Source organism: Cebus imitator, unplaced genomic scaffold (genome assembly GCF_001604975.1).
Source record: "Cebus imitator isolate Cc_AM_T3 unplaced genomic scaffold, Cebus_imitator-1.0 Scaffold4, whole genome shotgun sequence".
In the NCBI taxonomy this organism is placed as follows: Eukaryota; Metazoa; Chordata; class Mammalia; order Primates; family Cebidae; genus Cebus; species Cebus imitator.
Genome location: NW_016107319.1, coordinates 10713606 through 10739533, shown reverse-complemented (window position 1 = coordinate 10739533; position 25928 = coordinate 10713606). Strand labels below are relative to the sequence as shown.

Genomic DNA, 25928 nt, shown 5'->3' with positions numbered 1-25928 from the left:
GTCTATAGGTTACATCAGGGTTCACTCATGGTGGTGTACATCCTATGGGTTTGGACAAATGTATAATGACATGCAGCTACCATTGTATAATGTATCATACAGACAAAATCAATTTCAAGTACTCAAAAATATAAGCAACTCCTATTTTAATAAAAAAGCACTAAGAATGAAATAAGACATGCCTAGTAATCAAACTGCACTTTAACTTCAATTTGCATCAACATTATACAAATTGCATGACCCATGCCATGTGCTGAGTGCAGCGGTGACGCACCTTCTTTCATGAGAGGTTATTTAGGAACAGTTTTATTTGCCAGTGTGGCTGTGGATTCTAACAAATTCTCAGAGATTCTACCAGACTTATTTACCTGAGTTCTCTGCTCACTTAAGTCTACTCTACTTGTCTATGTAGAGCTAGAAGAATGATCCTCCACCCAGCACTGCTAAGGATAATATAGTGCTGGAATCAAAGATCCACCCTTTAGTAAAGGGGGAAAGAAATTTTCATTACTGCTTGCAAGTTCTTCAGGTTGAGAAGAGGTAAAACTTGTGCCTCAATTTCTTTTACTAAAAAAGTTAGAAACAAACAGCAAGAAAGAAATGCTATTAGTTTGTTCCAGTTGTAGTTACACATACATAAGGACTGAAAAATAGATGAGGTTTATGAGTATCTATCTTAATTACAAAAGAAAGCCTTTGGACAGCCCAGTTATACCAACTTCCAACTTTGGAAACCACCAGTGAAACTCTACTTCAGTTCTATTATGCTTATTGTTTCTGAATACCATTTTGTTCATTTAAAAATACTCTTTTCAGCTGGGTGAAGTGGCTCATGCCTGTAATCCCAGCACTTTGGGAGGCTGAGGTGGGCGGATCATCTGAGGTCAGAGTTTGTGTTCAGCATGGCCAACATGGTGAAACCCCATTTCTACTAAAAATACAAAAATTAGCTGGGTATGGTGGTGTGGGCCTGTAATCCCAGCTACTCAGGAGGGTGAGGCAGGAAAATCACTTGAACCCAGGAGGTAGAGGTTGCAGTGAGCCAAGATGGTGCCATTCCACTCCAGCCCGGGTGACAAGGGCAAAACTCAGTCTCAAAAAAAAAAAAATTTTCATCATCAGTTAAAAATTATAAGTATTAAAGACCTAAACAGATGACTGCAAAATCATTCTCAGGTCTTCATTAGTTAAGTCAGTGTATTTGTTCTTTAAATGAAAGACTTGAAGGAATTCTACTGATCTTCTCTTATCACTGGGCTCTATTTTTCTCAAATAGCTCTCTTTTTAAAGACTAATAAAAATTTGTGAGCGAAAGTAACATCTGGACAGATAAACTTTAGACTCTAAGAAAGGGAAGAGGTAACAATTGGTTTTACCTCCTCTGTTGATTTCTGAAGGCAGGGGAGGCGCCATCATGTTTGTGTCCATCGGCTGAGAGCCATCCTGGGTCATGGGGTCTTCAGGAGGCAGGTAAGCAGGTGGGGGCGTATCAGCTACAAAGTTTTGAAAGAAGTTATTTCTTAACCCTTAAACACATATCCTCTTCTGTACTGAAACTCTTAAGAGATCAAGTTGCCATTTCAACCTCCCCATTAAAAGACTAACGGCTACAGGCACTGGCCTTGATGTACAATTTCTAAAAAGTATTAATCATGCCACAATCATATACATTTTTGTGAAAATTAAGTGGGAGGAAAAGTATTATACTATAAGCCAGTTCCAGAAGCTGTTTGCCTATCCAATCAGAAGAGTATTTTAAGCATACTTTATTCTGCTTTGAGAGGACCACTACATTTCAGTTTCACTGGTAGAGGAAAACCTCTGCAAACTTCACTGGACTTCTTAAGAAAAGGAGCTTCAGGGTCTTTTGCATTAAATCTATGGGCTTTTAGGAAATTTACCTGAGTTTCATTATAGCCTATTGATTTGAACTGTTAATTTTTCATGACTTTAGGCAATCTGTTAGGACCACATTCTCCCTACCCATTTAAATCATCACTAGTTTTTAAATCCCTAGTAACAGAAAAGAAAATGAATCAGTTTATCACAGCTATCTTCTACTTCAGAATTTGTGTATATGTTTCTTCTGGAAATAAGAGGCAAACATGATTTTTTCAACAAAGAATACTAACACAAGTCTTCCATTTTCTTAACATAAAAAAAAAGGTATAGGTTTCTCACAAATAGCTCTTTTCTACCCAAAAGCAAGTTCCTCACTAGCTATCATGAGCCCATCTGACATACATGACAGAGCCTTGGAGACAAAATTTTACCTGAGGGAATCGTGAATGCTTGGGTAAGTAATCAAGACCACTCAGAACAACTGTCAAATACAAATAACTCATGTTGTTCCTTCAAAGAGCCCCAGTGATTTCCAAGACTCACTCTCCAGCTGAATCCCAATCCAGTAACTTTACATCCAGCTGCCAACAAGCAACGACTCACAGTACTGAGACAGGACTACTGGGACCTTCTCTGGATGTCTTTTTTGCCCTTTCTCCAGCTTCTTTTAATTTAGCCTCTTCCCTGCAGCTGTAAGCCTGAATTGGCTTTATCTCAAGCCAGGAATAAAGACAAAGAGCCTCCTCTGAGCCCAAATCAATGAATTTCTGCCAAGAAGCTGGTGAAAATTTCATTGGCAACTTACGGTAACAGCATAACCAAGAGGAACCCGATAATTATTGATACTATTCTACTATTCCTACAAGCACCTCCTCCCATCCCTTGCAACTATTTTCCATTTTTCTGCTACTTGGCCTACCTTAATCCCTGACACCTAGAAACAAAGTGTAAATTCAAGCAATAACCTTTAATTCAATCTTGGGGCCACTCGGGGTTGCCACTGCTCAAAAGTCTTCTGAAATGTGTCTCCTCACCACTAACCTGCCCATCAAACAGGTTAGTGGTGAGGTGGAAGGGGGTGAGGTGGACAGAAGTCGCCAGTGAGTTTGATTTTTAAACTAGTCTATCTCCCAACCCTCATCCCAAACAGCTTTGGAGTGAAAAACAGACAAAACAATGTGAAATAAATGAGATTTAAATAAAAGAAAATAATACATACATAAATAAAAGGAAGCAGTATAAAGTGTGGACTACTTGTCAATTTTTGAAGGCCTAGCACTGATATTAAATTCAAATTTACGTAAAAACATTTCAAGCAGCCCAATAAACATACATGCCCAATCATTTTCTTTTCCTAAAACATTAATAGATATTAAGTACATTTTTGTTTAGGGTATCCTTCTTAAGGTCTATTGGCAAGAAATTTGGCACTTTTTTTTTTTTTGGAGATGCTTGCTCATTAACCTGTTTTTAATCATTTATTTTGATAACCATTACGACATTAGTTATGTCTAAAAAAAGAAGATAATTGTTTTTTGTGTTTGCTAAATTGAACAAGCAGATGGTTTCCAGTACTTCTGTTCTAATTCCTTTGTTGTTCAAATATGTGTTTCTTGGGATTACATCATCATTTAAATAAATTTAATTAAGTAGTGGTGTGATCCCTCAGGAAATATCTTTTCTGAGGTTGCACTTACAACAGGAGTTTCTCCATGTATGAAAATGATGTTAATTGAGGTTGTGTTCTCATAAGAGCAAATGTGTAAACATACTATTTTTCTTTTTATCAAGAGTAAAGACTGTAACAATTATGCCACTCCCAGAAGGTTGCAGCTGTTTCAAAACCTTTTAAAAAGAAGGGAAAAATACAGCTTATTCAAGCATCTGTGACTGACAAGTAAAAGAAGACATTTGCTTACTTGGCTATGAGGTCTCCTTTCTCCAAAAATCGTACCCAGAAAGTGCTGAAGCACTGTGTCATATACCAGGGCTGAAAAGCTCCCTCTACTGCAGGTTGACCCAGCCTCTCTGTGACACCGTGATAACACTAACTGATCTGACCACAGAACACTGAACATTTCAACCTACCTGGCATCTGGAAAGGGCTTCCTGGGTCTGAGCTGGTGGGAGAGTGGGGATAGGTGCTGCTGCTGCTCCCAGGAGAGTTTGGGTAACTGCTATTGGGAGAGTGAGGAAATGGGTGGCTGTTGGGTTGCTGGAAAGAATCTGGAAAAGTGGCGTTGAGTGGCATGTGAGGTTCATTTTGTCCTAAGTTACGGAACTGAGCTAGGAGGCTGTGCTGAGGATTATATTCACTGTGTCTTGGAACCAGCACAGGAGGAAGGACTAGAAAAAGAAGGAGAAAAAGAGAAAAAACAAAAATGAGAATGATGATCTATAATTACATCACAATAAAGTAAAAATTTGTGACAACAAATTATCTGATCCCTGCCCTGCTGCCAACTCAAAAGCATCATTCAAATGAAAAGCAATTTTAATCTCAGGAACAAATGCAGGAACAAATACAATCCCTTTAGAATCACTGATGACATATGCCTGAGATTTGCAGTATTCACCAATTGCCCAAGGAAAGTTGGCAAAATACAATCTTTTAGGTTAAAAGTGTTAAGGTTCCCTCATTCTTTATTTTTTTCATTCACTAAAAACCAAAGCATAATTGTTTATCGCCATTGACAATTATACTTCATAGGCCGGCTGACAAGAGTTCACATTTAACAGTTAATGCTTACTGAATGTTATGAATTATTCACAAATGTTTTAAGCTGACACCCTAGTTTAACATAAAAAAGCAGCATAGCAAATAAAGCTGAATAAGTAAAATCAGTGAGCCATAAAAAACTTAAATGCCATGAAGATAGACAATTATATAAAATATAAGGTGTTTTGTGGATTTTTGTTGTATCTTGTTCTAGGAGTCATACTTTATAAATATCTTTTTTTCGAAGAATCTTATCCACTTTTCAATAATCCTTAACACCACCTGAGAGGCCAAGGAAGAAACAGGTTATACAATCCACATTTTGCGAACTGAAAACTTAAGGTATAAAGGTGGCCCAATAGGTAGGCACCTGTTGAGAAGCAAAGAAAACAACTCCTGTTACTCCTAAATGCTCTATGTTAGGAACCTAAGGACTTAATAATTGGCATGGTCATCAACTTCCAGAAACCACCTGAGGCAAAGCCACTATAAATATAATTATCCTAGAAAGGCAGGGCTGGCTAACAGTCAGTTACAGAGCCCTAGCCAGATCCCAGGGTTAGATCCTAAGTTTCTCTGCCAGGGTCACCGGATGGATACTCTAATAAAGGCCTTTGCAATCCCTCCTGCTCCTGTGGCCTCAGATACGAAGAGGAAAACAACCCATTGTATAAACTCCATGAGAGGAAAAAGGAGAGATTTAAAACCTATAATTATTGTTGGTAGTTAGGAATCAGAATATATTTTCCCAAAGAAACAATATTTAGTGGCATTAGGAATTAGCAGACTTCTGAGGGCTTTCCAGGGAATCTATGCATAATTTATATCAGTTTTACAGTAAAAAGTTCTCTTAACACTTGGATTATCACTTTTTTATGAGCTGAAACTTGCTTTTTAGATAAAAATAGGTTTTTAAAAAACTATTAAAATTTCTCATGTGCTATATTTTATACTCCTACATAATCCAATAGCATCAGATTTGTTGACTTCCCTGATTCTTTAGAAACAAATCTTTTGAGGCCGGGCGCGGTGGCTCACGCCTGTAATCCCAGCACTTTGGGAGGCCGAGGCGGNTGGAAATAGGGTCTTTGCAAAGGAAAGCAGGTTAAGATGAGGTCATACTGGAGCAGGGTGGGCCCTCACCCTCACCCAACGACTGGTGTCTTCATGCAGGAGGAAGATCTGGACATCGATAGAGGGGAAAGGCCATCTGATGGCGGGGCAGAGATGGAGCAACACGGCTGCAGGCTGAGGACGTCCGTCACACAAAAGATGGACCGGAAGTGGGAAGAGGGTGGGAAAGATTTTCCTCTAGAGCTTTTGGAGAGGGCATGCTCCTGCTGACACCCAGTCCTGGACTTCCAGCCTGCAGAACTGTGACAGCATAAATAGCTGTTGCTTTATATCAACTGGTATGTGTGCTCTGCTATGACAGTCACAGGAAACCCGGACAGCAATCCTTTGACTTCTACCATCTCTACTCCGATGACACTGAAAATTAATAACTCCGCCACTGTCCTTGTATCTAAGTCCCAGACAGGGCTACAAACCATTTGCTCAGCATCACCCTTTGGATGTCAAAAGGCACCTCAAACTTACCATGGCCTAAAGAGAACTCCTGAATGCCCCTAAATCTGCCGCCTGCAAGCCTTCTCCCTACTCAGTAAATGAAACCTATGCAATTTCTCCGGCACAACTCATCATGTTCTCTGGTACTTTAGCTCTATCATCTTTCTTTTTGGAGACAGAGTCTCGCTCTGTCATCAGGCCGTAGTACAGTGGCCCAATCACGGCTCACTGAAGCCTTGACCTCCCAGGCTCAAGTGATCCTTCCACCGCAGCCTTCCAAGAAGCTGGAGCTACAGGTGCATACCACCACACGCAGCTGATTTGGTTATTTGTTTGTAGTGATGGGGTATCACCATGTTGCCCAGGCTGGTCTTGAACTCTTGGACTCAAGTGGTTCACTTGCCTTGGCCTCCCAAAGTGCTGGGATTACAGGTGTGAGTCACTGCACCTGGCCACTATATAAAGTTAGAACCCCAGTGCAGGTCTCCATCAGCCCTGGCCTGGACCATCATCTCTCACCTGGACAACTTCCTGTGTCCCAGCTTCTGCTTGGACTCCTCACATACGGGGTGTCCCGCATGTAGCTGCTGGGTGGCTGCTCTGCGGAGGAAATCAGAGTGGGTCTCTCCTGACCGCAGAGGTGAAAGGCACGCACATGCCAAAGGACAGCAGGCCCTGCACTGCGGCTGCTTCCTGCCCTCCGCACCACCAGCCTGGCCTTCCTACTGAAGCTTGCCTGTGCTGAGCTGGTTCTGAGGGCCCATGTGGGGAACTATGCTCCTGTCCCGCTCCTGTCCCAACAGGGGACAAGAGACAAAGTGCAGCTGTCCTACTTAAATAAACTCCTGAGACCAGGCGCGGTGGCTCACACCTGTAATCCCAACACTTTGAGAGGCTGAGGCGGACAGATCATGTGAGGTCACGAGTTCAAGACCAGCATGGCCAACATGGTGAAACCCCGTGTCTACTAAAAATACAAAAATTAGCCAGGCATGCATGCCTATGATCTCAGCTACTTGGGAGGTGGAAGCAGGAGAATCACTTGAACCCAGGAGGCGAAGGTTGCAGTGAGCCAAGATCGTGCCACTGCACTCCAGCCTGAACGACAGAGTGAAAAAAAAAAAAAAAAAAAAAAAAAAAAAAAAAAGAAATCTTTTGAATATATAATAAATGTATTTTTTAATACGGTGATGGAATCTTCCCAAATCAAATCATTAAAAGCATAATTTCTTTGTGCTTTTATTGAAAATATTGAAAGATATTTCAATAGTCATCTGAACCATAAAATACCTTTGTTTTATCGAAGAAACATTCCTGATAAGGATCCCCAATGCCAATAAAAATTTATATTCCCAAACAGCCCAACACCTTTCAATTACCTTTGCAATGACAAACATTCCCTTTTCCTTTAGCTGCTGTAACTTGAGTTACTATTTCCCTATGTGCCTTGTACAGGCATCTGGCTATGGTCTCAATTATGATTCTTACCCTTAAAAGGGGAAAACACTGACCCCTAAACTCCTTCCCACAAACGTAGCACCAGACAGCAGCTAGAACCAATTCTTCATCTCCTCTATCCTTCAGAGGACCGCTCCCTCCCACAACATGTATGCAGAGTCTATTAAGCTTGGTGCAAAAATAATTACGGTTTTTGCATTTAATGGCAAGAACCGCAGTAACTTTTGTACCCATCTAACACTTACTGGAACATCTGTTTTGGCAGCTCTTGTTTCCTAACAGTTTTAGAACTGGAGACTTACTTGTTCCTACTACTTGCAGATGGGGGTAGTCAGGGAGGAAGAACCAGCCTCTGCAATAGCCACAGCAAAGGGCAACGTATTTCAGCTCCCCCAGCTAACAATCTGCATACGCGTTCCTCAATGCATGTTCATCCAATGTTGTGTGTGTAGCATCTTGTTATGTGTATAAACCACAATTTATTTGACGATACAATTTTATCTTCCGCTAAGAAATACTTGGGTTGGGGGGAAAAAACAACCCAATGCTTGGGTTGTTTCCAGTTCAAGGCAGCTATAAAAACTTCTATAAACTTAAAAAAATTTAATCTATCTTGAAATAATTTCAAACTTACAGAAAAACTGTAATAGTACAAAGAACACTTAAATACCCTTTACCCAGATTCACCAGTTTTTAACATCTTGCCACATTAACTTATTCATTCTCTCTCTTCCCTTCCCCCACCCCAGAACACATATACACTCTTTCTGAATCATCTGAGAGCAGATAACATACATGTCCCTTTACCCTATGGCATTTCAGAGTAACTCCCAAAAAGAACATTAACGTACATACACACATTTGTTATCAGACTTGGGAAATTTAACATTGATGATTTTATCTCATATAAAATCATATTCCAAGTTTGTCAACTGTCTCGACAATGTCCTATGTAGCAACTTCTTGATACAGGACCTAAGGTAGAATCCCGTATTATACTTTGTTGCTGTATTTCTTTTGTCTCCTATAATCTGGCATAGTTCTTCAGTGTCTTTTTTTTCCCTTCCTGCTTTCATGCTACTGACATTTTTGAATACAGGTAGTTATTTTACAGACTGTTTCTCAATTTGGGTCCCTCTGATGCTTCCGTGATTAAACTGAGATTTTTGGTTAGACTACTATGTAAGAGGTATTATTCCTTTCTCAGTTCATGCATACAGAAGCACACAATGTGTTTGCCTGTTTGAGGATTAATCTTGATCACCTGGTTAAGGTATTGTACATTTCTTCCATTGTAGACAGTTACTAACCTTGCTTTTGTAATTAATAAGTAGTAGAGATACCATGAGACTGTGTAAATATCCTGTTCCTCATCAAGATTTATCCCCTATATTTAGCATCCATTTTTGCTTGAATAAATTTTTGCTCTAATGCTTGCGAACTGGTGACTTTTAACTCCATATTCCTTCATTATTAGTCAGGATTCTAATATGAGGAAGTGCTTTTCCATCTTCTCATGTATCTATATGCATATCTGTAATAGTCACCAGTATGGCTTCATGGAGTCTTAGTCAATGGGTATAATCTATTACTGTCCTTAACCATTTTGATGGTCATATCGTCTTAGACTTGGCCATTTGGTACCTGTTCAAGCTAGACCCTGTGCCTTTTTAGCATGCCCCAATTTTTTTTGTATCTGTTAATTTCTGGAACAACAGGCTTATCTCTTACCTTCCCTTTCGGCCAGTCCTTGTAATCTGTTGTTCCCTTTAGTAAGGAATGGTATTTAGAAACCAAAATATGGGATTTGGCTGTGTTCTCTATGTCTACTGGAGTCACACCAATTCTAAGCCCTATGTGTGTGCATGTATGTACTGGAAATTGAGTTATGCTGTTATATCCAAGCATAAGCCAGCTCCGTAGGGTTTTGTCTTTCTCTATTTCATATCTCTGTCTCCTTACTTCAACAGTAAGAGCCTTGGCTACCAACATCAAAGTATTTATGAATGTGCTTAATTCTACAATACACTGAAAAAATTTCAGAAATTATAAAATAAACCTACTAAGACAAGTTTGGGGTTTACTTTCCTTAAAAAATTTTTTTGTATATAAACTACTTGGGTTCATTCAAATTCATTCAAAATTTACTTGGGTTTATCTCCCTCTTCAGTGTTATTTTATTACTTTTAAATTTTATTCAATTTCTCTTGTTAGTTAATTTGAATACATTTGTTGCTGTTTGCACTTAGTTTTAGGAGTTCCCCCTCTCATTCTTGTTGATTTTACTTTTCAAATACAGACAATAATAACATGATTTTAAAGTCAAAACAATACATTCCCTACACTGTCCCTTCTAACTTAGTCCCCCAGTTCTAACGTCCTCATAGGGTCACCAATTTCATTTTTTTCTGGTTTATCCTGTGTTTTTTCTTTAAAAAAGCAAGCAGATGAATGCATGCTTTCTTATTTTGTCTTTATTGCTAAAAAGAAAGATAACCTACTCACTTTGGGAGGCCGAGGCAGGCAGATCATGAGGTTAGAAGATCGAGACCATCCTGGCCAACATGGTGAAACCGCATCTCTACCAAAAATATAAAACTTAGCTGGGCGTGGTGACACATGCCTGTAATCCCAGCTACTCGGGAGGCTGAGGCAGGAGAATTCCTTGAACCAGGGAGCAAGAGGTTGCAGTGAGCCGAGATCATGCCACTGCACTCCAGCCTGGTGATAGAAAAAAGAAAAAAAAAAAAAAGAAAAGTAGCCTACTATACGTACTCTTTTGGGCTTTGCTTTTTTCATCTATACATGAGAAATAACTTCATATTAGTGCACAGAGAGGTCTTCCTCATGTGTTTTGACAGGTAATAACCGAAGTTCATTTAACAATCTCCCATATCTGGTCATGTAGGTATTTCACAATATTTTACTATAAAATGTAATAGTGCAATGACTGCATTGTCAAAGGTGTATCTTCAGGGCAAATTCTTAGATGTGGAAATACTGGGCGAATGGGTACACTGACATAACTTTGTTATTGTCAAGCACCCTTCCCAATGGTTGCACCATTTTGCACTGTCACATAGGAGTCCCTTTTTCCCATACCTTCCAGAATAAGACTGTCAAGCTTTTGAATCCTGACAACCTGAGAGGTAAGAAATGGCATTTTGGTGCAATTTTAATTTCCATTTCTCTTATAGTGATAGTTGATTGTCTTTTCATATATTTGAGAGAGCGCTTTTCTATCTTTTTCTGTGAACTGCTGGCTTATGTCTTTTGCCCATTTTTGGTCTTTTCATCCTTCATTTAAAAAAACAAAATACTAGAGATACTAGCCTGTGATATATGTTGTGGATATTTTACCACAATTGTCATTTGTCTTTTCACTTTGCTTATGTATATTTTTTGGTAGTCACATTTATCAACATTTTATTTTATTGTATATGGATTTTTGAGTCCTAGAAAGCCTTCTCCTATACCCAGATTATAAGGAGGAATTCATCCATGCATACTTCTAGTGCCTATAAAGTTTCATTATTTAGATCTGATTCCTTTGGAGTTTAGTTTTATTTGTGGTATGAGGAATGGATCTAATTTTATCTTTCTGCAAAGCCAGTCACCCAGTATCATTCATCAAAAAGCCCATCTCTGTCCCAATGATTGGAGTTGCCACTTTTTTTAAAAAAACAAAAGTTCCATAAATGTTTGGGTCTACTTTTAGATATTTAATTCCACTGCATTTCATCCTGTTCTAGCCTGTGCCCCAGTACCACTGTTTTACTTATAAAAGCTTCATAGAGGTTTTAATATCTGATAGGGCCAGCCCCTTTCACAGTTCTTTTTCAGTGTTTTGTCTACATGCTTAGTTTTCCATATGACTTCAGTTACCACCTTGTTTACCTCCAGAAAAAAAAGTTACTGATACTTTTATTGAGGTCACATTATATTCATAAATTAAGTGAAGATTAATATCTTGATGATGCTGAAATGCCCTTCTGAAGACACAGGAAGGTCTGTTCAAGCCCACTTTTGTGTTCCACAGGTACTGTCTATATTAGTTTTCTAGCACTGCCGTTAACAGAGTACCACAGACTGGTGGCTTAAACAACAGAAATTTATCTTCTCACTGTTGCTGTGAAGGCTGGAAATCCAAAGTCAAGGTGTTGGCAGGTTGGTTTTCCTGAGGCTTCTCTTCTTGGCTTGTAGACAGCTGCCTCCTCAGGGTGTACTCACATGGCCTTTTCTCCTGGTGTCTCTGCATGTTTCATCCCTCTTCTTATAAAGACACCAGTCAGGCTGCATTAGGGCCTATGCTCATGGTCTCATTTTAATTTAATTACCTCTTTTAAAGGGCCTATCTCCAAAAACAGTCATATTCTATGGTGCTTGGGGTTAGGGCTTAAATATATCAATTTTGGGGCATACAACTCAGTTCCTAACACTACATATAGGATTTGTACATTTCTTGTTAAATTTATCAAGTTGTTGCTATTTTCAATGAGATTAAATGAGGCTTCTCCTCCAATGTATCTTCTAACTGGTAATTATTACCACAGAGTCCACAGCAGTGCATACAAAAACTTCCTCATTTGCTTTTTTAAAAAACAATTATTATTTTTAGAGCTGGGGTCTTGCTATGCTGCCCAGGCTGGAGTGCAGCGGCAATTCACAGGCATGATCATAGAGCAATTCATCTTCAAACTCCTGGGCTCCAGAGATCCTCCTGTCTTTGCCTCCTGAGCAGCTAGGACTACAGGTACCTGCCACCATGCACAGTTAATTTTTCTTTTTTTTGGTAGAGACAGTGTCTCACTATGTTGTCCAGGCTGGTTTCAAACTCCTAGCCTCAAGCTATCCTCCCGCCTCAGCCTCCCAAAGTGCTGGGATTACAGGCATGAGCCGCCACACCCAGCCTGAAACTGTATAAGTAGGGTGTCTGTACGTTCTAGCTTGCCTGGGAGAGTCCCAATTTGTACCTGTTGTCTGTTGTAATTAGTAATAAGTGACTTGTCAATTTTGAGCCTCCTGGCTTGGACAATAAATGTTCATCCTAACTATAAGCAATGACTGACTAAATTCAGGAAAGAGACAGGTATGGAACAGCTGCCAGCCCTAGAAAGAAGTAATAATGTGGCAGAGAGGAGACACATGGAAGTTAGTCAGGCTGGGTTAAACCTACACACACGTGCTGCTCTGAAATAACACAGCCCAGGCCTCTCTCTTTGTGTGGAATCCTGGACAATGCTGTGATTCTCTCCCAGGTATCTCACTTTACCCCCACTTCATGTTCCTTTTATTTCAGCAAGATTTCAGTAAAGAATAATTAAAATATGTTTTCTATTAGGGGAAAAGGAAAGAAGAAACATTCAGATAATTATTCATGTTTAAGCACACTTTCTTTGTGCCATTCTCATCTCTTGGGTGAGAGGTTTACCGGCCCGAAGAATAAGGATTTGCAAACTGTAGGCCCAACTAAGGTCACCAACAGGAAGGAAGGGAGAGAGGGTGAGCAGTGTTTCCCTTTGACTTGCTTTATGTCTCGGGCTGTTACTATTTTGTGCAAAACAAGTATGGGAACATAGACTATTTCGGGGAACCATTTTCTTGGTGCACTAGGGTGACCCCTGCTTGGTAACGTCGAAGAATGGCTGAAGTGTGGGACTTCTGTCTTTGAGGGCTGCTCCTGTTGATTAATTTGAATAAGAATCTGCTTTCAAAGAGGAGCCCAATATTAAAATATCTTTGTACACATGAATTTCTTTTGAGTTATTTAAAAATCAGACTATGTATGTCATTCCTGTATCCTAGGAGCTCTAACCCTGGTAAAAACCAGATCTCATCTCCCACCCCAACCCCTCAAATACATTCTGAAAAAAGGTCCCTAGGTGATTTCACCAATCCTCTCCACCCACTTGAAAATCTCTAATTGTGTTATGTCTTTAAAAGGCTGAAGTTATCTTCTTTTCCTGACCTCTTTTCCTTTTCTCTCATGAGAAAAAATATCTTCAGATTTCTGCCTTTTCTCAGTGATGCAGCTCTGCTTTTCAAACTGTACATCTCTGTTAAAAATAAAAATAAAAACCCTTTTCCAGTCAACAGGGAAACCCAATTAAGAATGTTTCAGAAAGTAAAAGTTTGAGAGTTATTTGTGATTCTGCTATTACACTCAGCTTTTCTGCGTTGCTAAGGTACAAGGAAAAGAATGAAAAAGAACAGTTAAAATTGTAGAGAGGGACTGAGCTCTGGAAAGGATTCCCGTAAACTCTGCATGTGAGAGCTTTTTTAAGATTTTTAAATGCTGCTTGAAATTCTATCACCAAGTTGTCAGTGGTATAGTAGTTTAGTAATGAGACTAAGTCTGACAAATCCTGTGGGCTGTGACCCACCAAATGTTCGTGAAAAAGTAGCTTTTTTCTTTTTTAAACACACAAGAGAGCTCTGATACATGTTTGTCTATGTAGAAATAATGGACACAAGCTACTTGTTAACTGGCAGTAGAGAAATGCTTTCTAGTTCTGACAAGGTGGAGAAGGCATTTGGGTTAGTTAAGACACCTGAGTTCTAGTCCTGACTCTGAGAACCACCTTTGTGACTTCGAGCCAATCACTTAATGTTTCAGGGACTCAGTTTCCTCACACACAAGAGTAAGAAACTTGCTCTCCACTGGGTCTTCCTGCTCTAAATTCTGCAAGTCTTCTGATTGATGAGAATGCTGCTCATGTACACCTAGGGTTTCATAATGTTCAAAGTCCAGCCCCAGATGGCATCTAAGTTGAATCTCAGGACATTTCAGTGAGGCTGCCTAGAAGCAGAAAGGAGGCCCAGGGCTAGTAGAAGAATGGCCCCAGAACTAGTCAGCTGCTCCAGAACTAGTCAATTCTTGTGAGAAGGGGAGGGCAAGCTGCCAGAGCAGCTGTGCCTAATATGATGTCTACATGAGACAGATGTCCCCAACAGAGTGTGTTCAGTGACCTTCTAAACAGAGACACTTCACATAGAAAGTACCAGAAAGGCTAAGAAATTAATACTATACACATTTATGAAATAAAATTCCTTACCTCAGGCTATGTCAGGGAAATTTTACACTGAAGAAATGATTCTTGGAACCTCAATAGAGGTTAAATTTTAATGAAAATATGTAACAGCCTGAATCCCTGAGTGGTAGCACTTTCTTTGCTTATTGGTGATGAGGTGATAGTTCGAAGGATCTGAAATATTAGATAAGGTTCACTGGGTACCATGTATGTGTCCATCACGCAGGGCACTGCAGGTATGAGTCAGCAGGACAGACACTGTCCTTGCCCATAGGGAAAAGTGTCTATCACTAAATCCTCACAGCAGTCATCTCTGTTTTACAGGAGAAGGATCAGGCCCAGCCTAGCGAAGTAACCCATCCAAGGTCACACAGCTGCTAACTGGGGGCCAGTATGTGCATCAATGTCTGCTCATAACCACTAGACAATCACTTAGTACTATAAAACTGGAAAGAGATTGTGGAAGTTGTTTTTTAAATTCTCTGTCCATCCTTCTGTTTAGTTTTTTGGGGGAAGATCTTCTTAAAAGGTATGACAGTTTTGCCTAAAGGTAGCAACGCTGAAGTATTTTCTAGGAGTATAATTACTCTTAAGTACAAATATATTAATAGACAAATATGTGAAAACAATTTGACATAAGGAAATGAATTTCATTCAGTAACATTATCAAGCTTTAAAAGACAGCCATTAAATTTACCTAAAATTCATCTAAATCTAACTCAACTTCTGAGAATACAACTTCCTCGATAATGCCAGGCCAATGATTCTTTTTGTATGCCACAGATGATTTTCTTGAAAAATACCTTCTCTGTGTACCCACAGAACATCTGCTATGACTCCATGACCTAGTTCAGATTCCTGCTGCAACCTATCTTTGGGGGTTTTTGCAGTTTTCATCTGCTAGTTTCATATTTCTGCACCTTTGCTTACTTGGCCATATTTCCAAGTCTCAGTTCTAACAGCATTTCCATGGTGTCTTTCCTGGTCTTTCCACCTAGTAGAAAACAATTCCTCCTTGTGCCTCAGTATGCCCTACAGAGATTTTGAAGTAGCATCTGCAACGTTGTATTGCTAATTTGACTTTTCTTCACCTGGATCATAATGCCTTTGTGGGTAGAATTGGTTTTCTTTCTTTTGAATTAACCAGTGTCTGACACTTAATAGGTTCTGAATGAATGCTTTTTTTCAATTACTATATGTTTGTAAATTGTTTTGCTATTCCTGACCTTTCTAGTATAAATGGGCTCATAAAGACCAGCCTTTCTTAAAGTTCAGCCCTCAGAATCCCTGCACCTGAATTAGATACTTATTTTAAAAGGCAGATTTTTTACCTCATCCCAAGTATAACAAATCAAAACCTTCATTGGGGTGAATACAGCCTAGCTACAGGAAGATGAACGGTTACTAACTGCACTGGCAAGAGAGCTAGGTGTCTGGCCCTATCTATGTCACTAAGTAGCTGTGGAACTTGAACTTCAATTTTTCTCATCTTAAGTCAAATTTCTACAGATCATCCCTTTCACTTATAAAAAACTCTACACAGTGTTGGTCCTGATTCTTTGATAGTATACAGATATAAATCCAAATGACATGGAAAAGGCTGGCATGGCTTTATACTAAGCTTACAGAAAATTTACAGTGTTCAGTTTTTTTTGTCAAGAGACATGGTATCATGGAAAAAGTTTGGCTTTGGATCAAGACAGCCCAGGGTCCTAGCTGTATGAATTAGGTGGCATAAGTTCTCACCTCAGCTTCCCCAAAGGGATAGCAAGCCCTTAACAGCACTGTGAGAATAACCTAGTCATCTCTCTGTCTTTTCTCTTCCCACTCTTACCCCAGTAGCTTCCTTTCCTTTGCCAAGCATTTATTTGCTTTGCTTCCACAGAAGGAAGGTGTTATGTTATTAGAGACTTCTAAAGTTGTTAGAGGTAGAAAAAAAATTCAAGGTATAAGCTAAAAACATCAAGTGAAAAAAATACCTTCAAAAGCCACACATGAAGTAAAACAACAGTCAGAAGCAGATTTTAGTTTCTCAGTTCCAAAACTGGAAATTCTGCTTAATTATTTACTAGCCAATTAATTAGGGCAATTTACTATTTAAACTTCACCTTTAAATGGGAATAATAGTACCTCTCAGATTTTCTTTTACTGTGGTGCTTATACATGTGTGTACCAAGTGCCACAGACCAAGCTGTACCATATATTAACTCACATAATCCTCATAACAACTCTGATCCTAGGCACTGCATTACCCCTCAACTTTATAAAAGTAGAAAATAAGATACAGAGAATGAGATAGAGAATACATAATCAATAACTAGGGAGACAGGATTCAAACCTAGGCAGCCCGGCACCACAATTCAAGTTCTTAGCCACTGTGCTGTGGTGTCTCCCAATGTTGCACAGGTTAGTTTTAACAAAGTTCTATAAGCACTCAGTGAGGGACAGTCATCATCACACATGAAGGAGTTAGCCTGTGGTGCCCAATCAGCTATTGCACTATTGATATGTAAATGCTAACCCAGGTGTCTTCCAGGCATCTTTGCTTAATTTGTAACTGCAGCTGAATTAATTACATTCAGCTTATTCTGAGTTTATATTTGATGCAATTAAATATGTTCCATGAAAATGAGATACCTGCTATCTAATAAAGAACATTATGGTCAGGCACGGTAGCACTTTGGAAGGCCAAGGTGGGTGGATCACTTGAGGTCAGGAGTTCAAGAACAGCCTGGTCAACATAGTGAAACCTCATCTCTACTAAAAAATACAAAAAATAGCAGCTGGGCGTGGTGGTGCATGCCTGTAGTCCCAGATACTCAGGAGGCTGAGGCAGGAGAATCACTTGAACACAGGAGGTAGAGGTTGCAGTGAGCCGAGATCACGCCAGTGCACTCCAGCGAAGGCGACAGAGTAAGATTCTGTCTCTAAATAAATAAATAAAAATAAAACCTTACTGATCAATGGGAAACACAAGGCTCCATAAACACTTAAAGGGCAGATGCGGACTCACAACCCAAAACTCATGTAGCTGGTGCATATATGATCACAGATCACATGCTCTACTAACAAAAACTCCGGATGCCCCTTCTTTTTGTAACTGATTAAAGAAAATACTTCTTTTGGGAAGCAGTACAATACGGTGGTTAGCATCATGGATTTTGCAGTCAGACTTTAATTTGAATTCTGGCTCTCCAGATACAAGTTGTGTGAAAACGTACTCAAATTCTATATCTCAGTAGTCACATTGGTAATTACTTCCTGCAGTTGTGGTTAGGATTAAATGAGAATAGCTGGTAAGTGATACGCACAGTGTCCAGCACACAGGAAGCAAAAACAAGTCACTATTTTAACTTTGTTAATATTTTTATTCTAACAATATCACTTGTTTTCTGAGTATTTGGTGAAAATTGTTCAAATTACAAATTTTGTTTTTATTCTAAGAAAGATACACAGAAGTGATGTTTCTTGTATCACTATGTCAGTCACATTGTTTCAAGAATGCATTAGTACATAAAGCCTTTTCATATGCACTATTTAATTTTATCATCACCACAACTCTGAAAAGTAGATGTAACCACTCCTCCATTTTATGGGTTAGCAAACACAAGCTCAAAGAGGACAAATAACGAACCCAAGGTCAAAGTTATCAAGTGCCAAAATTTAGTCCAGGCCTTCTAATCCTAGATTCTCCCCTACCATATTTGATCTACTAAAGAATAATAAGTATCTCCTTTAAATGGCCTTATGGTTCAGAATATCCTAAAGAACTCCACGGTTGGCAACTGCATTCTACTGTGAGCAAAAACCTTTTCCTTCTACCCCATTCATCATCAGCGTGGATTCCTGTTTTTCTACCAACTACAATTCACTTCTGCCCTTAATTATTCTATTGATCAAATTGTCTCAGATTTGTCACAAGCTGGCCCCTGGGTCTTTGTGACATGCTTCCATCATTTTTCTCTTAAATAACCTTTTAAGATTAGGTATCATTTTTCCCTATTTAAAAGCTGTAAGTATATGAATAGACATTTATCCACAACTTTTCTCCCAACTTGATCATCTTACTTAAGTATCTGTCAAGCACACCACCATACCCTGGGTAAACTTCTCAGGTGCTCAAAGAAAGATATTGTCACAGAAAAAAATACTGCAGAATCTGCTACAATGCTAGCTAGCTAGCTACAACTGATAGGGAAACTACAGGGAAACAAAGGCGAAAACATACAAGGCAATGTCACTCTGTTATCATTTACATGTTTATTTTCAGTTTACAATGAGCTGTCCTAATACTCCTTATAAAATCATCTTCTTTTACTTTATTCTGACTGACATCCCAGAAAGGCAACTGGGCAATTAGTCAAGTGAAGGTGATATGTGACTACATAAGCTAGACCATGCCAGGACACAATTTCTATAAGAAATGGCTTTTTTCACGTGAAAGAGTAAAGAACTAAGAACAGCAGCATCTCTTGGAGAGCTGTGTTAGAACCAAGGTGGTGATATAGCAGACTATAAACCTGATCTTCCATTTTTAAAACCTGCTAAGATTCCAGAGCGTGAACATTACAATTTAGAGAACTGGAGGAAATTGCCAAACACTCCTTTGTTGACCTAAATCTTTATTTAAGCCACAGAATGTGTTTCCAAGACCCTAGATTTTTATCAAGGAAGTTACATTTACCTCTCATTACATAATTTTATGTAGAACAGACCTACAATTGAGTATTATGGTCAGGCTTCAGGGCTAGAGAAATCCCGTCGAGGACTGAAGGCAATGATAATTAGGAAAGCAGAGTGGGCAAGCAGCACGTGATTCTCTCTCCATCTCCCATACACAGGGAGGCCTGGCCCGGCTCACAACAGCCAAGCCCAAACCCAGGGGAAAAGAGTCTGCATGCAGACGTTCAAACTAGATTCAGCACCAGTATCAAACAACTACGCCAATCGCCAACCAAACTGGCAAATTAACAAAATGTAGGAGTTTTAGCTCTACTATTCTGCAAGCCCTCTTAGATTTTTACCACAGAGCTCATGGTATCCACCTTACAGCTGCTTCAAATCCTCCAGCTCTGCTTCTTCAAAACAAATAAACCCTTGTTGCTTCCCCATCTCCTCCCTAAACAAATCTCATTTTTCCAAATATCAGGGAAGAGTTTTAATGATCTGGCTAATTCATGCTTATTAGTCATGACGCTTAGTCCTTCAGGGGAATATTTGCATTTTGGAGTGGAAAATGGCAAGGAGATAGAACATATATTTGAGAGAAAGCAATCTCCGGTCTGTTCTCTGATTTTTTGATATCTAGCACCAAAGAGGCTGACAGTAAAACCAAATTAATCACCCTGAGATCATTACATAAGCAACCATCCCGTTCTATTTCTCTCCCCTTTCCAAGTGTCCAGCAAGGCCACAGGGCACTCCCGCAGGGGGCAAATCACCTGTGACTCCTCCCAACCCCAACCACATATAAAACTTCCTCAAATCTACAAGAAATCATTGCTTCAGGATGATCCACATGTGGGAATAACAAGCCAAAAAGCACAATTCAGGAGGTCTCAATTATTATTTCACCCAAAGCTAGTCTTGGAAATATTAGCCTGTTTTTTTTTTCTTTTAATTTAAAATATTATGACAAATGTTTTTCTATGGTTTTCAAAATCGCTGTTTTTCTTCAGCCACTTTTTTTTAGTCTTCTTTTTAACAGCTGCTGGCTGGCTGGTGTTCTTTCAGCTCTATGAACTAGCAGTGGAGGATGGAAGACAGCTGCACTTTAACTGAATCTGAAAGATCTGAAAATATCTTCTCTTGCCCACTTAATACTGTAGAAATAGAAGAAAAATAATAAAGCAGAAGATAAAGATCAGGAAAGCAAAAGTATGAGAAAGGTACTCTGTATGATCTATAGACTACTGTCTTAAAATTTCAAATTAATTTGGCAATAGAAAAATTCTGCCCAGAAACAAATCACATTGTAGTTGTCTAGATGTCTGCTTCAATCAATGTATAATAATTTATGCACTTTTACAATTCATGTAAAAGTAACATATAGTAATTGCTGAAACACTATCTATTCATCAATTAATAACCCAAAACAAATGCCACAAATAATGCATTTAAGAACAGTTCCTCAGGGAAAAAAAAAATTAAAATAACAAGCTTCACATTTTGCCTACGATTTAACACTGGAATCCACTAAAAGATCTGGGTATAAAATCCTGCTCATAACTATATTATTTTATCTGTTTCTAGTAATATTATAGATGACAATGATAAAATTATCAAACATAAGCCAATGCAAATGATAAAATCGTGGTGAGAGTTCACTGTCTTATCTCCATGTCCACTTGGCTGTGTGGATAGGAATCTAGGTATTGATCTTGTGCTTTTTCAAAAAAGAACTTCCAGGCTAGGTATGGTAGCTCATGCCTGTAATCCCAGAACTTTGAGAAGCTGAGGTGGGAGGATCCCGTGAAGCCAAGAGTCCGAGGCTGCAGTGAGCTATGACTGCGCAACTGCACTCTGGCCTGGGTAACAGGACCAGACCTTGTCTCAAAATAACAAACCAAAACAAAAAGCCAAAAAAGAATTCCCATGTAGACTGAAGAATGGAGCCCTGAGAGGACTGTGAACTGCAAAAGCCAGTGGGCACCCTCCCCAGCCTAAGGCACCCCTCCTGCTAGAAGCTTCTACAAGCGTCTCAGTGGCTCTGCCTGGAACCCACCCTTCAAGCACAAAAACTGATTTGTATCTCATAACTCTTGAAACTTTCTTCCTTCATCTCCAAGCTACTAATACATAAACCTCTCCCCCACACCAAAGCCATTATGAGAAACATACAGGCTAGGATTATAAACATGTAACTATACATAGTACATTTGTATTACAGTAACTCCTATGAAACACCTTTGTGCTAGTTTTCCTTAGTTTTGATCTTTCATTTTGTTTTCCCTGGTCTATTTTATTCGTAATTCTTTTGTATTTTATTGTAGACATACAATAATGAAATATACACAAACATGTATTCCTTCACCACATAGGCTGCAACACAGCGTGTTGTATGTGTCAGGGTTAAGTGAGCAGGCTTTTCTGTGGTGACTCCTGGGTGTGTAAGAGTTAGCTGCAGCCCCTGTCTAGCGTGTAAGTGTTAGTTGCTGTCTCTGTCCACACCTCTATTCATGTTAGCATATAGTACTGTAATTACATGCTATCTTTCTGGGGCAGGCACTATTCCTAAGGAGTTCATTTATTATGTGCTTTAAATGTCTGAATGAAAAGCAATTTAGACATGCAGGAACACAAGGCATAATGCTTTATTGTAATTTTTATAGTTAATATTATTGCTAATTAATCCCAAGTATTTAAAACATTAAAAAAAAAACTTCAATTAGACTGAAGTTTTTCGTTACCACAGACATGTCATATAAAAACACATTCACAATGCAGTGAAGCAAGACATTTTTTAAAGACTTCCATTATGCCCCTCACCCCACCCCCATGCCATCAAGACAAGAGTCCCACTCTCGTTGCCCAGGCTTAAAGTGCAATGGCGTGATCTTGGCTCACTGCAACCTCTGCCTCCCAGGTTCAAGCAATTCTCCTGCCTCAGCCTCCCAAAAAGCTGGGATTACAGACATGCACGACCACACCCAGCTAATTTTGTATTTTCAGTAGAGACAGGGATTCTCCATGTTGGTCAAGCTGGTCTCGAACTCCCAACTGCAGGTGATCCACCCTCCTCGGCCTCCAAAAGTGGCAGGATTACAGGCATGAGCCATGGCTCCCGGCTCATTTTTGTTTTTTTAAAATATTAATTTTATTAAATCTCCACTCTTGTCTTTTTAATATTTTGTGTAACAAAATGGAAAGTGCACAAAAAGCACCTTCACCACATGCCAAAGTATAATGCCTATTTTAAGGAAAAGCACTAGTGTGAGCTGAAGTGGCTGCTTTTTTATGGAAAACCATTTGTTAAATCAGGGTAATTGTAGATTTGCATGCAGTTTTAAGAATAACAGAGAAATCCCACTTACAGAATCCGAATATTACAGACTATCGCAGAATATTACAGAATTATCACAATCAGAATACTGACATTGATACAGTCAAGATACAGAAAACGGCCGTCACCACCCCAAGGATCCCTGACTTTGCCCTTTTATAGCTACACCCACTCCCCTTCCCCTCTTTCCTCTCCTTAGCCCCTGGTGAGAATGAATCTGTTCTCCATTTCTATAATGTTAAGATAATTTCTCTTCAAGATAAAATTTACCAAGACATGAATTACACAGTGACTGAGGCTGCCAAAGAGTGAAAACATGCATTCAGTCAACAGGTGAAGAGGATTTTATATGAACTTTAATTTTAAACAGCTGGCAGCCAGCATGCTGAAAATGAAAGCATCTGGAAGCTAACGCCAGGATGTTATCTTCAAGTTCAAAGCTGAAATCTCAGAATTTCAAGCTCAGGTTTAATATGCCCTTTCAAGTTGACTAAGTTCAAAGTGCAGAAGATGATTTTCAAGAACCATGTAAAAAACATTAAAAAAAAAAACGCCAATGGCAGGTAATCTCCATTAAGGCATTTTTAAATAACAGCAGATAGCAACTGAATGGTCTTCTCAAATACCACAGTTAGATGACTTCCTTAACCACTATCAGCATTTACTCTGGTAAGAAAAAATAAACCCTACATTTAATTCAACCACTAATAAGTAGCCTTGATTCTGAAGGCCAGTAAAAGTGCAAGTAAACGGTCCACCTGTTACATCATCAGTAGGGTCATAGTATTCAGAAGCTCCACAAACTTTCTCTTTCCTATAAGCGTTTACACATTTGCAGAAAAAGAAATTCCTAACATTTTCTACTTTCCCAAAGATGTATTGTTCAGTAATGGACAAAGCAGTAAATTTCAACAAAAGGAAGGTTTTTCTCCTTGCACACTTGTCATTGTTAACTATAATAAATACAAGTTGCAGCAAAGTGTTTCCATAAGTTTGTTTTTCCACACTACCATTTTTTACACCGTTTTATTCATAAGAAAATAAAGGGCATAGGTTAAGGAAATACAACAATTACTCCAGTCCATAACATTATTTTTGGTCAAAGAAATGGAGATATTACACTCTAAAGAACAATTCCAAAACTTGCACTGAGCAGAATAACAAAAGCATGGCCTTCTCCCCAATTTCCCCATCCACTTAAAGACAACTTAACCCATTTTGTCAGAGGGCTAATCTTAATGAATATCAGAAGGAAAATTATGGAAAGAACAGTCAATTTGCTATCTGTATCCAAACATGCAAAATTTAAAATGCTGGAAAATTTAAAGGACTAGCTCATTAGCATCTCTTTTGAATTCAAGACAAGTTCATCTAGACAATCGGATTTGACTTGCCTGGATACCTTAAACCAGTGGTTCTCAAACTTTTGCAGTATCAGTTTCACTTGGAGAACTTGTTACAACACAGACCCATCTCCAGAGTTTGATTCAGTATTGTAGGTCTGCGGAAGGGTTTAAGAATTTTGCATTTCTACACATTCATCCACTCATGAGTAATTAGGTTAATTTCATATATTGGCTATTGTAAATAATGCTACAGTGAACACAGTAATGCAGACATCCCTTTTGACACAGTGTTTCACCTCCTTTGGACATATACCCAGTTGTGAGACTGCTGGATCATATGGTAGTTCTATTTTTTTTTTTCTTTGAGAGGGAATCTTACTCTGTCACCAGGTTGGAGTGCAGTGATGCGAACTTGGCTCACTGCAATCTCCGCCTCCCAGGTTCAAGTAATTCCCCTGCCCCAGCCTCTCGAGTAGCTGGGACTACAGGTGTGTACTAACACACCTGGCTAATTTTTTTTTGTATTTTAGTAGAGACAGGGTTTCACCACGTTGGCCAGGATGGTCTCGATCTCTTGACCTTATGATCCGCCCACCTCAGCCTCCCAAACCTGCTGGGATTACAGGCATGAGCAACCGTGCCCGGCCAGTAGTTCTATTTTTTATTTTTTTGAGGAACCTCCATATTATCTTCCAAAATGGCTGTCCCCTTTCTCTACATCCTTGCCAACACTTGATATCCTTCATCTTTTTGATAACAGCCATTCTAACAGGTGAGAGGTATATCTTACTACAGTTTTTGCATTTCCCTGATTACTGATGTTGAAATTTTTTTTAATTAAATACTATTCAGCCTTAAAAAATGGAAACTGTCACTGTGACACCTGGCTGACATTATTAAGTGAAATAAGCCAGGCACAGGAATACCGCATAATAATCTTACTTACATGTGGAATCTAAAAAAGAGTCATAAAAGTAGAGTGTATAATTAGAATGGTGGTTACCAGAGGCTGCAGGGAGTGGAGAACATGGAAAGAGGAGATGTTGGTCAAAGGGTATAAACCTTAAGTTAGGAGGAGTAAGTTCTGGTAATCTCCTGCACAGCATGGTGACTATAGTTAATAATATATTGTATATTTCAAAGTTGCTAAAAGAGTGGGAGACAGGGTCTCTCCTCTTACCAGGCTGGAGTGTAGTGGCATGATAATAGCTCACTACAGGCTTGACCTTTTAGGCTCCAGTGATCCCCTTGACTTAGCTTCTGAACAGGTAGGACTATAGGCACATGCCACCATGCCCAGCTAATTTAAAAAAAAAAAAAATTTAAGATGGGAGTCTTGCCATCTTGCCCAGGCTAGGGGTGGGTTTTAAATGTTCTCACCACAAAGAAATAAGTATGGTGAAAAACTAATTAAAAAAAAAAAGTTTCAGAGACTAGGCAGTGAAAAAAGAAATTCAAAAAAATCAAACAAGAAATAAGCAAATAAGCATTGGAGGTGACAGGTATGTTAATTAGCCTCATTTGATCATTCCACAATGTACACATGTACCAAAACATAACACTATTCCACAAATATATACAATTATTTCTCAATTTAAAAATAATAATTAGCTTTTCTAACAAGTTCCAAGATGGTGCTGATGCTATTAGTCTACAGAACTTTGAAAACCACTACTCTAAACCTTCTAAATATTCTCAATTTTGGAGTTTTTTTCAAGAGTCATTGGTACCTCAGCAGAAAACACCAAGTTTGGGAGACTTAATGTGTTAAACTGCTAAACTGTTCTTTGAGATATTTCATCAGAGGTAAAATAGTGACAAAGTTCAAAATAATTCAGTGTTGAGCTATGTCTCCATACAGATTAGAATCCCAGACCCCCTTTTTCTGAGTTCACAACAATATCCAGGTGTGCTCCATAAGGCTTTACAGGGGGAAATGACTCTTCAATTCTGGCAATGTG

At 39.0% G+C, this 25928-nt stretch overlaps 1 protein-coding gene across 3 annotated transcripts in view; it reads right to left on the bottom strand.

Moving 5' to 3' along the window:
- SMAD1 (SMAD family member 1) overlaps window positions 1-25928 on the bottom strand; it is a 77990-nt gene that overhangs the window by 14929 nt on the left and 37133 nt on the right. For all 3 annotated transcript variants that reach the window (XM_017534669.2, XM_037740548.1, XM_017534677.2), the window contains exons 3-4: window positions 3931-4188; window positions 1377-1493 (exon numbers count right to left, since the gene is read on the bottom strand). In XM_017534669.2, coding sequence (XP_017390158.1) covers window positions 1377-1493; window positions 3931-4188 — 375 coding nt within the window. The remainder of the gene's footprint in view (window positions 1-1376; window positions 1494-3930; window positions 4189-25928) is intronic.